The sequence below is a fragment of the Oreochromis niloticus genome, linkage group LG7, assembly GCF_001858045.2.
Source record: "Oreochromis niloticus isolate F11D_XX linkage group LG7, O_niloticus_UMD_NMBU, whole genome shotgun sequence".
Classification (NCBI taxonomy): Eukaryota; Metazoa; Chordata; class Actinopteri; order Cichliformes; family Cichlidae; genus Oreochromis; species Oreochromis niloticus.
The window spans coordinates 41,856,978-41,872,994 of record NC_031972.2 but is presented as its reverse complement, the minus strand read 5'-3'; the positions used below and the strand labels follow the sequence as shown (position 1 = coordinate 41,872,994).

Below are 16,017 nucleotides of genomic sequence, written 5' to 3'. Positions count from 1 at the left end.
GATTTTAGTCCTGGGAAACATTCATACACTTGTATTTTTTGCTATTACAGTGGTCCCTTGTTTAACGCGGGAGTTGCGTTCCAAAAATAACCCAGTGAAATCCGCAAAGTACCCAACTTTATTTTTTTACAATTATTAGAGATATTTTAAGGCTCTAAAACCCCTCACTACACACTTTATACACTTTTCTCACACAGGCACCAACATTTTCACACTTTTCTCTCTTCTTTAAACTCTCTCAAAGTTCAAACCTTCATAGAAAAATAAGTCCAGTATTATAGAATGAAACCAAAGGCACCCGCGATGCCTTTGACGGTACAAAACGTTTCATCGACATTGTTGTGTTTGTTGGGGTGTGTCGGTGTGTGTGAAACTATAGCCTAAGGTTTATAATGTTAACTGGTAATTATGTGACAATGCATTTCAGGTCATGTTGTGGAGAAACGGAAAAGTAATGTAATGGGTAGTATAATGGATTACTTTCTTCAGCAAGTAATTAAGTACCACACTCTTGGAATGGCTTTTTAATTAATATGTAAGTCAGGTAGGTAAATGCTCTGGTATTTTCCGCAATGGGCTTTCTATATGCTCCAAACAAACAGTTTTTGTGTTCATTCGGGCCTTTTTCCCTAAAAGAAATGAAGTCTATGAATGAACTATGAATTATTTTCCTAAAGCAACTTGAGCTGAAATATCAAATATTAGCAAATGTGTTTTGTATTAATGCTAAAAACATTGGTAAAATTTTATGTTACATATGTTTAACATAACACTTGAAAAAATGCAAAAAAAGTTTAACAGAAGCTGGCTGCTTCTTCTTTGTCATCCTTGTATGCTTTACTTAAACACCAGCAGGTGGCTGAACTATTTGAAGCTGCATGTTTTGTTTGATACATATTATGTTACAGATATTATTATAATGAGTCACCTTTCTTGCAGTGTTTCTTTCAACCAGATGCTACTGAACCAGAGAGGGGGATTCAGTCAAGTATTCATCCGTGGCATTTGCAACTGTGTGTGCATTATTATTCCTGATCTAATGGGGCAAAATTAGACTGCTAAGGGTTTGTGGTTTTCAGTTAACGAGACACAGTTTACATTTAAGCCCAACCTCATAAGTTGGTTTCACTGATAAAAATTGCCTTTACAGTTGCATGAAGCCTACTGGTTACATAAACAAATCATAAACTAAAATTATTTTCATTTTAAGGAATAAATACTGACTCTTGAAAGCCCATTTTATTTCCTGTTTTCTGTCCTTTTCTGGATGTTGTTTTCCTAGCAACAGTGCTGCTAAAGGTGAAGAGGTGGGAGTTTGATTAACTGCAAGTATTGGGGGGGTGTCTGGGGTGATGGAGGTTCCCAATTACTTTCCTGGCTGCATGGAGAAGAGGAGGTCAAGACCCCTTTTCAGTTAACTTATAAGTGTGAGTGGTTTGCCCTTGGCCTATACAGCTCCAAACTTGGCAGTTGTGAATTAAGTGAAATGACATAACTGTTTGGCATTGGACTGAATAAAATCCACTGCCCACTTCCTAGTGGATTTTATTCAGCAGATACAAAACTAGCAGGGCAAATGAGCTCTTAAATAAAAGGCCATGGGTTCAAGTCTCATGGTGACTGAACCACTCATCTAACTTGAAGTAACTAGACGAAAATAAAATCCAAACTCGCTATAAAGGTTCGCATGAGACACCTCTTTCTTTTTATACATGATTAACTCCTTCCTGGAGATTAACCTATATATAATAATGAAAATGAATAGACATCTTTTTAAAGACTGTCAGTGGACTTTCAGCCATTAGCAACAGAAAACTAATAAAAAAAAATTACTTTCATTTGATTGGTGAGTCAAAGGGGTAAGAGTGTGAAGTCCATATAAATGTGAAGTGTAATTTTTCTGAACAACATGACCAACTAAAATATATGCTGAGGGAAAACATTACAGACCTAAGCATGTTTATGGGACTTCCTCCAGAGTGAAAACACTCACAATGTATGGTGTAAAGCTCTCCCAAAACTATTAAAAAGTATGAACAAAAAAAGAACAGAAAAGCAAAATAAAGTTATTTAGAAATAGCCAGTGGTCATTAGTAAGAATTATTTTCTCAGAACTTAAACTCAAATACCATCAAATCCGTTTTGTACAATTTTTTTTTAAATCTTTACTTTAAAAAATTCGTCAGTTTTGTAAATTCCTGAAAAAAATATAGTGCTTCTAAGCAATTAGCTGATTTTCTGTTAAACAGATCAAATTGTTCCTGTACGCTATATGTTGAATTGTATGTCAATCAAATAAATGAGGCGGTGCTCTCATTGGACAGTAGAAACGCCTTAAAAACATATCTTTGGTGTGATTGGACAGAATTGACATGGCAACAAGATGCGTGGTGATGCAAATTGGTGACATTTCTGCCCCCATAAGGCTGCCAGCTTTTGGGCTCTCTACCAGCTAGCTAATGCAAACAAAGCGGCCAGTAAGGGGTTTGTGTGTGTGTTTGTGCGGCCATCTCTCTGCTATTAGCTATCCTGATACCCAACGCAAAACCCTCTTTATTTATAAATCTTCTCATTTCTTCTTTGGTAGTCATACAACAATACAAAACTGAAGTTGCTTTGGTGAAGGTAAGACATTTCTTTCCTTTACACGACCGCACTGGTTTATCCAAAATGGCTTCTGCTAGCTAGTAAGCTAAAATAGAAACGTCTACCAACAGCTTGCTTAAGCTAACTATAGCATATTAGCTTAAGAGCCGGTGGATAGCCTAGCTTGCAGATGTCTCGGCTAATTTAAATAAAGGTAGAAAATGGCGTCGTCCTTTAGCTACTCCAACTAAAACTTCAAAGTATACAAACGTGTTAATGGGTCCGCTAAATGATTAAATTCACGAGTCCCATCACACAGATTCAGCCAAGTTCGCTTCAATACTCGTATGAAATCTGTATAAGTAATCCCAGCAAGGGATGGGATGGCGACACGAACAGTCGGCTGTAAACGTTAGCCAGCCATGCTTGCCCTGCCCTGTTTCACTGCAACACGGTGCAGCGCTGGGTATGCAGACTGGTCCTCTTTTCGATCTATAGCAGCAAAGCAACACAAAGCACCAACTGTGGAGAGCCAGCGTAACCCCAAGCATGTATTTCCACGTAGCGTCACGCTTCTGACTTAACACTTGTTAATCTGTAGAAAAACTATAATGCTCAAACACGGTTTATGAAAAAATAATAAAAAAATCTTAGCAATGTCGTGACGTAGTTTATGGCTTTAGAGACCCACCAAGCTAGCTAATTAGGGTAGCCAGTTAGCTGACGCACCTTTGCTTTGTTGTAGCCGAGCAAAGAGCTGCACACATTTCTACATTTCGACATTTAATATCATTTGGTCATGCCACTTAATCAGTGTTCAGCAAACACATCTGTAGTGCGTTCGTGTATTTAACTTACTTAAGTAAGGAGGCAGGTTTATGTTATTTATTTTATTTATTCTTTTTCTGTGAGTGGCTGGGCCTCGGAAGACCTAGTCACGGGATTGTTTATCAGTCATGTGTAAATGTCTTTGGATGTTATTTAAAAAAAACCCAAAACAAAAAAACTAATCGTGTCCTGTTTAACGTTTGTCTAATCGTGTAGTCCGTGCCTGTCTTGTTTTCCCAGAGCCCCTACAGTGGCTAATTGCATTCCCTTCTCTCTTCCTCAGCACCGTTTTCCCCATCCCTTCCTATTCTTCTTATTCTTTTGAGTATTCTTCATTGTCAAGCCGCCAAAGTGGAGAGTGTGATTGCAGAAGGGGGTGCTTCTCGTTTCAGGTAATAAGTCATGGCCTGTACAGGAAATGCCAACATGGAATTTTCTTTTTCTCCCCATGGTTAGCCCTCTGCTAGCATTTTGAGCAGGAACTTCCGGCCTATAGAACAAAGCAGGATGTGGGAAGGCTCAAAATGGCTGTCAGGCAATTCTTTGTGAGACCTTTTGAAAAAGGGGGTTGGGTATACAGACTTGATCCTTGAAAGGGTTTCTGGTTGGATGTTGGTAAAGGCAGCACATCTGTAAGCAGAGGTAGCCAAAATTACAGTCATTCCTCACTTAAGTAGAGGTACAGATACTTGACTGAGGTAACGGGGAAAAGTAAGGTCTTTTGTATGAATAAGTTTGTTTTTGGAAAGGAAGCTGAACCTCACGTGTTAATATAATGATAATAATAAAACTATGTTAAGTCACACGAATAGAAACAATCGTTCAACCTTAATGGTAATGAAAGCTTGAGCATCTGTTGTGTAGAACCCAAGCAGACTAAAAACAAAAAGAATTTTATAAAAACTGCCTAGCTGCTGTTGCTTGCATTGTAGATGGGTGCTGCCTCCACATCTAAACAGAGAAAGGAGTACGGTTGGGATTTGGCAGTTGTAGATCAGCTGTAGTGGTGGAGAGTGGGGGGGGGTATCACTTAGAAATGTCACATTAATGTCTGTTGTGACCACTAGTAGATTTTATGTGCAGGCTGTGATCAGCTGACTTGTGTTAAACAGCAAAGCAGATGTTAACACGGATTGTCACGGCTAATTTCCAACACCTAGGCAATATAAAGGTGGAATTCAGTGAGCGAATCAAAATGATTGTAACTGAAGTTAATTTTGGCTAAACTTAGTGTAACCTGACATTGTCCTTTCAGAGTTTATATCTGACCAATATCTGTTCATTAAAAAAACCTAATTGTCATACTTTTACACAAAGTCTTTAACATTTCCCTCTCAAATGTCACAAAGTACTCCTTAACTTTAGAAATGATTTTCTTCTTTGTCTCTGAGCGGCTTCACCGCCCTTTCTTTTATCTCCCTGGGAAATAAAGTAGCTGTACCTTTAGCTAGCAGACACACAGTGAGAAAAACTGCACAGAGACAGTTTTGCTGATACTGTGTTTGCTAATATTTGTTCAGTGGTTTAAAAGATACATTTAAATGTTGCATTTCCAGATCATTCTGCCCCACTTTAACACCTGAGTGTGGAGCTATACATTATATTTTTGTCTCTCCTCATGTACAATAAGCACCAGTGATGGATACACAAATAGCATTGTCTTTTCATCCTATTGGTGTTAATTTAGTTCTATTTAAATAGAAGCTGTTATGGAAATGTGAACGACCAATGTTTCAGAAAAGAACAAACCTTACTAATTTGAGTCAAAATGGCAGCAGCAACAACAACAAAATATTAATGCAGTAATGGGGTAATTTGGTGAGCAACCTCTGAATGCAATCCACATAAATTAAGTAGAAGGAAACTGAATTCTATCCAACAATACAACATAAAAGTCAGGGCTATACCAGAGAACTGCATTTCTACCAAGCTGACTTTACATTTGAAGTTAAGCTTTCCTTCTCGCAGATGGATTTACTTGTGCATTCTTTTGCATAGAATTCATAAATATAACAGTTCTTTGTCAGCAAACACAGACTGTTACTGGCTCTCCAATAACTGGCATAAGTGCCTCAAGTGAGTCTTATTCATAAAGCTCTTGGCCCGGCCAAACCCTTACTACTTCTCAGTTTATAGTTTCATTTTTATTAATTTGTATATTCAGTGCCTTATTGGATTTCAAGCGAGCTTTGTTCTAGTGATTACAAAAACTAGATGACAGTTTTAAATCCAGTGATCAGTTGCGGTGCTACACAGTTTAATTTGAAAGATATTTTATGTTGTGCGGTATTATTTTATATCTATGTAGCTCTTTCCGATAGTTAATTATCCAACTGTGCAGTTTTAAAAATGTATTTTTAGTGAGTGCTTTTCTCTCATGTGTTGTTTAGTGCAACTGAAGGTTGAATGAAAAAGAACACCAGTGCTGCGTGAATTTTAAGTGTTCCACTGTGTTGTTTACTTCTGCAGTGCTTCTTCGGGGGGAGGAGGTGGTAGGGGTGCACCTCAGCACTATCCCAAGACTGTCGGCAACAGGTTTGTATGCGTACTTAATATGTAATAAGCTAATTGGTTGTAATAAGGAATCAGTAGGTATTATTCATTTCCCCAGTGTGGAAGAGATTCACTAGAAAACCTTGATTACCCTGTTGTCATGCAACATAATAGTTGCAGGTTGCCCAAATGTGTTTACCATTCTGGGAGGCCTGAGATCACTTTACAACAAAGGATTTTTTTTTTTTAAAGTATTTAACAAGTTGGCTATGCAGCATTAACACTTGTGTTGACCATTTAAAAATATTTTTGACTGCTTTTAGTGAGAGGCTTATTTTTATCTAACGCCTGAATTTTAATTATTGCTGCTCTACTGCGTGCTTTTGAGGGGTCAGATAGACCTGCGGGGAGCACTGTTGTGATGAGTGTGTGGTATTAAGCTTTATGCTTGAACAATTGCGCATTTCTCTTTACCCACCACAAACTGAGATTCTGTGCCAGTATACTCAGTCTTTTGCTCTGTATTTCTACAGCGAGTTCCTGGGGAAAACCCCAGGGCAAAGCGTTCAGAGATGGGTTCCTTCACGAAGCACTAGACGAGATGTCAACTCCAGCAATGAAAAAGAGCGACACGATGCAATCTTCAGGAAAGTGAGGGGGTAAGTTTCAACTCCCGATGCATATTTAAAGGGTTGACTGAGAGAGAGATTTTATTAGTTTTTTTTTTTTTTTATTGCTACTTAACCCATTTCAGTTGTGCTCAGACTAAACAAACAAATTCATCTAAACAGATTAGTGTTTGAATGCCACAGTAAATCTGTCTGTGAATCAAGTTTAATCTTCGTCCAAATTATACTTTTGTGTTGTGCAGACTTCTGTGGAATCTGTTAAATACCATCTTAAGAGTTAGGATTAATTTATTTGTTATTGGTATTGATTTATTTTGTTTTGCGGCTCATTGTTTACTGTGGTGATGAATAGTTAAGATAGAGGCAGGAGTCTCCATGGGCTGCGTGTGAATGAGAGTGAGACAGATGTACTAGTGAGGAAGAGAGTGCTGGCAGGGTGGAGTTGAGTCTCAGGTGTGATTTGTGACAAAAGCAGTGAAAGTGAAGATTTACAAGACATAAGACCTGCTATGATGGTTTGGAGTCAGCGGTACTAAGAAAAGAGACAGGAGCCTGAGTTAGTTGGCAGAGCTGAAGATGTTATGGTTTCCATTGGAAGTGACCAGTTTGGCCAAGATTAGAGAGGAGTACATCAGAGGGACAGTTGGATAGGCAAGGCTGAGATGGTTTGGATATGTGCAGAGGGTGGTGGGTGGATGTAGTGAACAAAGATTTGTGGATGTAGTGAAGGAGGACATGCTGCCGGATGGTGTGATGGAGGATGCTAGGGGAGATGAAGGCTGATGATCTGCTGTGGCAATCCTTGAAGGGACTTACCAAAAGAAGATAATTTTGGTTTTCATTAAGGTGTTTATACCTCTTATTGTGATTATTCCAACTTGATTAGAAATAAAGTATTGAATTTCGTAGGGCTGGAGTCACTTACATGGCATGTGTTTTGCGGCAATCTAAGCTTGATAGTGTTGACCACAGAAGGCTCAGGATCTGAGCTCAGGATTTCTATTTAATTTTTTACCTTTTTTTTTTTGAATGTTTTTTGGGGGGGGGGTTCCTTAAAATATACAGAACCTTCTTGGTAATATCACATGCCTACTTTTTGGTCTTGGGCAATCATTATATCCAGTCAAATCCTAAAAATCAAGTAAGTGTTCAGATTCTAATATTTACTCTTGCTACCTCTCTCTCTCTTTTTTTTTTTCTTTCTTTTCTTTTGTTAGCATACTCAACAAACTCACGCCTGAGAAGTTTGACAAGCTATGCCTTGAGCTCCTGAATGTGGGCGTAGATTCAAAACTCGTCCTTAAAGGAATCATCTTGCTGGTAAGCACTTATCTGTATTCTTTGGAACCCAGCTAAATGGAAATATATGCATCTATACTTGGCTGGCTGCTCTGAGTGACTCATACACTACATGCTTTCATGACCTCCCTGGTTTTGTTTCTGCGTTTCAGATTGTAGACAAAGCCTTAGAAGAGCCGAAGTATAGCTCGCTCTATGCTCAGCTATGTCTGCGCTTGGCAGAGGACGCACCAAACTTTGATGGCACTTCACCTGATATCCAGACACCCCAAAAGCAGAGCACAGTGAGTCTCACTGATGTTCTGCTGCAAAATATTCTTTTCAGTCTGTGATACAGCAAAGTTTTTCTGTTTGTGACCCTGCTGTTGTATTAGGCCTGCTCAACACAGTTTAAAGTCATTAGGAAAACTTTACTTTTGAAAAGGATAATTTTTTTTTAATGACTATTGTTTTTAAAATCCCCATTTACTCAGATAAAAAAAGCAAGTCCTGTATCACTTTTTGTTAACCTTTATGAAAATGCCTTGAATTCATTTTTTTTTTTTTTTAAACTGTCCAAACATTGGGTTTTGTCTTGTTTTTGTAGACCTTCAGAAGACTGCTGATTTCCAAGCTTCAAGATGAATTTGAGAACCGCACCAGAAATGTTGAAAGTAAGTCCCTGTCTTTGTGAATCTGCCAAGAGGTCCTCGCGATGTAGTTAGTTACGTAACCTTTTTGTTGCTTACCTCTGATAATCTTTTCACCTCAGTCTATGACAAACATGACAACCCTCTTACTTCGGAGGAGGAGGAGCAGCGTGCCATTGCCAAGATCAAGATGCTTGGCAACATTAAATTCATCGGGGAACTTGGCAAACTCGACCTCATCCATGAATCTATCCTTCATAAATGCATCAAGACAGTATGGAATTTTGTTTTTTTCAGACTTTTTTTTTTTTTTTTTTAAATTGTGTTTAAAATCTTATCTTTTAATTCTGGTGTTCTTATTTGCAAGATAAACCATAAAATAGATCCATTACGCGTTACATGACAATTCTCCCTTGTTTCCCTGCACTCTGAAGCTTCTGGAAAAGAAGAAGAGAGTCCAGCTCAAGGATATGGGAGAGGATCTGGAATGCCTCTGTCAGATAATGAGAACAGTGGGGCCGAGACTCGACCATGAGAAAGCAAAGGTGACAGCTTTCATAAACTATAGCTGTTTGGAGAGGCTGTGTATAGGCTTATGGTATAAACACAACATCTCAATTCAACCCTTTTTTATTTATTATTAAAAAAAAATGACTGTGTAACTAACATTTATAGGTCACCAAGTTGAATCATTAGTTTGTTAAATGCAAGCAAAGTAGGTACATTAATTTTTTACTCAATCATCAGAAAGAACAGTGAAGGCAATTGACCCAGCCAGTGTTAATATAAAATCGGCTCTAAAACTTTATTTATGAACTGCTCGTTGCTCACTTCCTTTCTCTCTCCATCCTTTCATCAGTCTTTAATGGATCAGTACTTTGGCCGTATGCAATCCTTAATGAACAACAAGGAGTTGCCCGCTAGGATCCGCTTCCTGCTGCAAGATACAGTGGAACTTCGAGAAAACAACTGGGTCCCCCGCAAGGCTTTCATCGACAACGGACCAAAGACAATTAACCAGATCCGTCAAGATGCAGTGAAGGCGAGTCCATTATTAAAGGGTTCAGTTCATTCTGTTTACTTTTCTGTACATTAGCAAGGAGCCCCTTGTGATAAATGTGATGCGACAAGTAAGCAGACAGTTAAAGGTTTCCACTCTGAGATGTGTTTAATTTAGTTCAGAGCTTTCAATTGTGAATTCTGGACTGTGGCAGAGTTACTGACTGATTCTGTCATGCATGTCGTTGTAGGATTTGGGTGTTTTCATCCCAGCACCCATGTCTCAGGGGATGAGGATGGACTTCTTCCTGGAAAGCCCTTTCATGCCCAGCAGAATGAAACTGGACAGGGAGACTCTTGGGGGTTTAGCTGACATGTTTGGACAGATGCCAGGTGTGTTTTGTTCCTGTATCATGTGTACCTGTGCACTTCCTTTCTTGTTTTTGTTGTACAAGGCCATCTTAAAACATCTTTGTTCTCTCAGGCAGTGGGATTGGAACTGGCCCGGGGGTTATTCAGGACAGGTACTCGCCTACTATGGGACGCCATCGCACCAACCCACTCTTCAATGGCCACGGTGGTCACATTGCCCCTGCACCTCAGTCACAGTTTGACATGGGGCCCAAGTCTTTTGTTAAGTCCAACCAGGTAGCCTGCTTTTGAAAGTTTACATTAGTTTAGTCTTAAAGTTCTCAAAGTTAAAGTTGTGTGGAAATGGGGAAAGAAAATCAAAGAACCTGTTTAGCTGGTTTTGACTGTCTTTCATCATTTGAATCTTTTTGCCCATGTGACTACTTATAGGTTCAGAACCAGCATTTCCTCAACCAGAACCAGAACCACATGGCCCAGCAGCAGGTCCAGTCCAAGGACATGCCTCCACGATTCAGCAAGAAAGGACAGCTCAATGCTGACGAGGTAAGTAGGTCCTAGTTTGGCTGAGTTAAATGTTGCCAAAAACTGGCATTTTTTTGGTTTTTGTCTCATACTAAAAAAAGATTTAACAAAGTTAAAACATCATATGTTTTACACTAACCTTTAAAGGCTGCATTCTGCTCTCCTAATGTCCTGTGTTGAGTCGTGATGCCCAGTGATTATAAAAAGACGCGTTATTCTGAGGAATCCAACCTGCTGCTAGTCTTTCTTTTACTATCGTCTCTGTCTTTAATCTCCTCTTTTCTGTCCCTCCTCCACTTCTCTTTTTATTCAAACTGGCAACAGGGTCCGCTGACTGCGATTATGAGATATGAGGGCATTTTATTTATAGCTGATATGGAACTTGAGTTGTTTTTGTTAAATACAAAGACTAATACTATTGTCTGCTTTGTTCATGATGCCTCATGGCCCCACAGATCAGCCTCAGGCCTGCTCAGTCATTCCTCCTCAATAAGAACCAGGTGCCCAAGCTCCAGCCCCAGATCCCGACCATGATGCCTCCCAGTGCCCAACCCCCACGCACTCAGACTCCCCCTCTGGGACAGGTATGAGAGTGTCTACTTGTTTGTCAGTGAGTTAATCTAACAGAACCGTTGGTGAGATTAAAAAAACAACAAAAAACTGGTTGTTGGACAACTAGCATATAAACAACAAACATTAAACCACAGATTAAAGTGTCGTTTTGTTGGAGAGCTGTATCTGTGTACTCAAATACATGACTTTTGCCCTCAGCCTCCACAGCTTGGCCTGAAGACCAACCCTCCACCTATTCAAGAGAAACCTCAGAAGACTAACAAGAAACCACCTCCTGCAAAGGAGGAGCTTCTTAAAATGACGGTAGGGAGAACGGTTTCCGTCGTATCGCATCTATTCCAGGCTGAAGCAACACTTAACAATCATGTAAAATCCTCATGAATAAAAAGCTTTACCACAGCATACTCACAATTGAATCAAAACTGCAGGTCAGTTTTCCAAAAGGTTTGCTACACTGTCTTCTGAAAGTCTTTGCTGTAACCATAACAGCAAAGCAGTTCACTTATAAATATGGCTAAGCCTCCCTATTTAGCAGTTTCTATTCACTACTGGTGAAATATAGAAGTGACAAAATATATTTATGTAAGCACTTGAGTGTACTGCAAGATAATCTGCTTGCCACTAAGACTTGAAGCATTTTACCTCCTCAGCATGTGCATACAGAGTAGATGGGACCACAAGACCTACGAATGAGTTTGTGTTATGCTGGGTGATCAGAGTGACCACGGTTCATTTCTGTTCATTTGCTTGCCTACTCTGTTTAGGAGGCAATCATGACTGAGTACTTGAACACTAAGAACCTGACGGAGGCTGTGAGCGGCGTGAGAGAGATGAAGGCTCCAAAGCATTTCCTGCCAGAGATGCTCAGTAAGATCATCGTGTGCTCCCTGGATTGTCCTGATGAGGACAAAGAGCACGCCAGCACTCTGATTCACATGCTCCGCACGGAGGGCCTCATCACTGGGGAGAACTTCATGCAGGTACGTCTGCTGTTCATTCAGTATTGGAGAGCATTTCTGTGTTTGAGCACAAACACATTCAGTACGTTTAAAGACAAGAAAAGATCTTTTATTATTTCACTGAGATTGATGTAATTATTTGTGACTAATTACATATGTCACTGAACCCAGAGGAGCAAATTACCTTCATGCTTGAGATAATTTCTTATTTTCTCCCCTCACTCATTTTAGGCTTTCCTTAACGTCCTGGACCAGTGCCCTAAGATCGAGGTGGACGTGCCCCTGGTGAAGTCTTATCTGGCCCAGTTTGCGGCTCGGGCTATCATCGCAGAGCTGGTGAGCGTGGCGGAGCTGGCTCACCCCCTGGAGAACGGAACCCATTTCCCACTCTTCTTGCTCTGCTTGCAGCAGACGGCCAAGCTCAAGGATCGTGAGTGGCTCACTGACCTCTTCCAGCAGAGCAAGGTCAATATGCAGAAGATGCTCCCAGGTAGGCCCCCGATCCATCTACCAATTCAGGATTTATTTTTTTTAAATATATCAACAATTCACAACAGATAAATCTTAAAATCGCCAATGAGTAAGCACTTGGCAATAGTGGCAAAGGGAGGGGGGGAAGCAAGTGTTGACAGGAATATAATCTCAGATGGAAGAGAGCACAGGCTTACATGTTGGCATTTTTTCCAGGAGGGGTAAAGTGATTTCTCCCCTCATCTATTAGGCTTCTTTTATTCTGTCATGGTATATTCTCAGCATTTCACTCCAGTTTACAGTATAATGATCACCAGAATAGTTGTACAGTACCCAGTGAATATTCAAGTTTGCCCCATCCCACATCGATGATGTCCAAATGAGACATTATTACATTCATATTTAAATGAAGTTAGAGTAACATACAGTCCTACCAAATGTCAGTTTGTCGGAAGAGTTTTGTAGATAATAATGCTTCTTATGTATATTATGTTGGAGTATTGTGAGTAACTAAAATATTAATAGCACAGAGCTAAATATTTGTTCATCATGACCATATTAAAACGATCACTTTCTGAATCTTTAATTACCTGGGTCATATCAGGAGCACATTCTGTCTGGATAATACACGACTTGCTCTCCCACTTGGTAGAAATTGATCAGAACAAGGACCGCATGCTGGAGATCCTGGAGGGGAAAGGCCTGAGCTTCCTGTTCCCTCTGCTGAAGCTGGAGAAGGAGCTGCTGAAGCAGATAAAGGCAGACCCCTCTCCACAGTCCATCTACAAGTGGATTAAAGACAACATTTCACCCAAGTTTCACACTGATAAAGGCTTTGTCAACATCCTCATGACCAGGTAAATTTGCAGATGGATTTCACTGAATCTCAAACAGTTTTCCCAGGATAGTCTTAGTCTTTTTTTTTTTCTTTTTTTTTTAAATAACAGTTATAAATTGCATACCAGTGTTGGTTTGTCTGCGAAGTCACTAAATGTATAGCCACAAGGTCACACATTTAAGGCACTGTAACTTTGAACAGAAGGCCTTCACTTTAACTAACATTTGTCCTCTGATCTTTTTCCAGTTTCCTCCAGTACATCTCCCAAGAGTTGTGCGAGGCAGAGGGTGATGAGCAGCTGGCAGCGCCCTCTAAAGAGATGCTGGAGCAAGAGAAACAGCTGCTGCTGGCCTTCAAGCCCGTCATGCAGAAGTTCCTGCACGACCATACCGAGCTGCAGGTCAGCGCCCTATACGCCTTGCAGGTGCACTGCAACGCCCGAGGGTTCCCTAAAGGTAAAGTATCCTCAAATCTTGTACAGTTTAGCTAGGAAGCAACAACAAATGGGGAGTGCAGAGATGTGAAGTCTTGATTACTCTGATTAGTTACAAAAGTGAAATATAAATAATGCAGAAGTTGTGAATTAAGTGCACATTAATTCATTTGTCTATTATTTTTAACAAGGCATGCTACTGCGCTACTTTGTCAACTTCTACGACATGGAGATCATTGAAGAAGAAGCCTTCCTTGCATGGAAAGAAGATATTACCCAAGAATTCCCTGGAAAAGGAAAAGCTTTATTCCAGGTACAATAGTGCAGTTTAGTTGGTTAGAAAGAAAGTGTTCTTCAGTTTGTCATAAACACAAGAGTTCACAAGTTTTATGCCCCCCCCCCCGCCAAATTCAGGTAAACCAGTGGCTCACCTGGCTGGAGACGGCAGAGGAGGAGGAATCTGAGGACGACGCAGACTAAGAAACCAAGCGGAAGCATCATGGCGTAGATCAACCGTATCTTATTGTTAGACTTGTGTTACCTTATTAAACTCCATGCTTAATTTAACCACTACGATGTGGCACTCAGCTGCTTGTGTCTCTCAAATATAAACCGAAAGCTTTGTACCTACAGGGTCTCACGTGCTACCACCTGCACCGTGATGATGGGCTGAGAAGCATTGTTTAATCTGTTGCCTAATTTTCTGAGATCTGTTTCCTGATTAGCTACATGAATTCTAGAGTGGCTCAACCATGTTTTTTTTGTTCTCAATTTGCTCCATTAGGTTGTAACTTTATTTTCACTGTATTGCATTTTTTTTTTTCCCACTTTTTTTTTTTTTTTTTTTTTTCTTACGAATTTAAACCTCCCCCAGATAGGAAACTGCTTTATGGTAAGAACATGTAGGATTTTCCTCTCTAAAATAAGACAAATCTTTCACGATCTTTGCTAATTCTAGTTACAAAGCAAACAACTAGAAACATTAACACAAGGTCTTGTCAGCAAGCTGCTTTTGTGATCTTCTATCAGGGCCTAGCCTGGATTGCTTTTTATCATACATGCTTAAACAGTACTGGGGATGTAGACAAACGGGCTGCACAGCGATCCTTCTCGTGTACCACACGTCAAACCTAGATGGCCCGCTGAAGTTGAATGAAGCACAAGCTGGCAAAACATTTCATGACTGATAAAGGTGTCTCATAGTCAACATATGCTCACTAAATTCCCACTTTTTTTTTTTTTTTTATTTTATATAAGTGCTCTTCATAGTCACTGATGATGAGCATGTTCTTTTCATTAGCATTACTCTTTTTGTTCTGTCCTTTCTTCCTGTCTTTTTTTAAATCATTATTATTATTATTATTATTATGAGTGGTTGCAATACCCATTCTCCAAATGTTACAATATTTGAAAAAAGGAAAAAAATAAATAAATCTGTAATCATTGGTTTGCTGTCGTCACGTTTCAAAGTTGCCTGTGTTTCTACCTCTTAGTTAGATGGGCTTTTTTTTTTTTTTTTTTTGTGTGCTGGGATAAAGAAATCCACTAAGAAGAATATTGAGCCCATGCAAATGCTGAAGTATTTGGTTTAATCCTGGCCTAATTGCACAATAAATGTATTGAAGCAGACATTAACAATGATGCCGTTGCATGTTTTACAAGTGTTAACATCTCAGAAGGATTTTTTTTTTTTTGAAATTTGACCCACATGATGAAATGTGTAGTTATCAAAAGAGTAATGTTGACTAGATTTTGAAGCGGCCCTGATGAGGTTGGTTTTTATATTGAGGTCTTAAAATAATAAAAAATGTTACATTTGTGTGGCTCTTTAAATTGGCAAACTATAAATTGTAATTGATTTCCCTTCTCCCAAAGCTAAACAAATGACCATCAGGCTTAACCAAGAATTGTACTCTCAAGCCATGATTATGTATAAGACATACAATTAGGGTCTTATTGTAAGGTATTCAGAATTATTGTGCACCTCTATTGCTTTAATGTCAATAAAGTCAGTACATGAGCACCTACTGTTTACCTGTATTTACTCTGCTTTACGGTTACATATTCCATCTGTCCAGTAAAATACTTCACACATGAACAACAGTTTGAATCTTCCAAGCAGCAGCTCTACTGCAGTGAAGTGCCCAGGAGCATTTGGTTATATTCGTGGTCAGTCCTGATCTGTGGGAATCCAAAAGTATTCCACCACCTTCCTGCTTCTGCGCAGAGGGCCTGAGTCGGGTCGCTCTCCTCCATAGGCAGGCAGCTCATCAAAGTGACTCGGACCCAGATCTCTCCCCATGTGTGGAGCTGTCACCCTGAGCATGGTCCTGAGTAAATACAGTTCACAATTAATTCTCAATAGTGGTCTTCAGCCAGAGAAAAG

At 39.7% G+C, this 16,017-nt stretch overlaps 2 protein-coding genes and 1 non-coding gene across 3 annotated transcripts in view; 2 read left to right on the top strand and 1 right to left on the bottom strand.

Moving 5' to 3' along the window:
• Nucleotides 1-2,969: 2,969 nt before the first annotated feature.
• Nucleotides 2,970-15,654, top strand: eif4g2b (eukaryotic translation initiation factor 4, gamma 2b). Its single transcript, XM_005454275.4, has 21 exons — nt 2,970-2,991; nt 3,698-3,806; nt 5,884-5,949; nt 6,441-6,566; nt 7,754-7,856; nt 7,988-8,119; nt 8,422-8,488; nt 8,587-8,738; nt 8,899-9,009; nt 9,324-9,506; nt 9,715-9,856; nt 9,948-10,111; nt 10,265-10,378; nt 10,813-10,941; nt 11,129-11,233; nt 11,695-11,910; nt 12,121-12,379; nt 13,013-13,217; nt 13,445-13,653; nt 13,823-13,944; nt 14,046-15,654. Exons 1-21 carry the CDS (start codon nt 2,970-2,972, stop codon nt 14,109-14,111), a joined length of 2,802 nt encoding a protein of 933 aa, XP_005454332.1. The 3' UTR covers nt 14,112-15,654.
• LOC112847623 (small nucleolar RNA SNORD97) lies at nt 10,544-10,716 on the top strand. The gene has a single exon (XR_003221259.1). It is a non-coding gene; the product is annotated as a small nucleolar RNA SNORD97 (small nucleolar RNA).
• Nucleotides 15,135-16,017, bottom strand: part of LOC102076739 (trichohyalin) — an 18,312-nt gene continuing 17,429 nt past the window's right edge. The window contains exon 10 of the mRNA XM_005454177.4: nt 15,135-15,961. Within this exon, the coding sequence (XP_005454234.1) occupies nt 15,802-15,961 (160 nt within the window). The 3' untranslated portion in view covers nt 15,135-15,801. The remainder of the gene's footprint in view (nt 15,962-16,017) is intronic.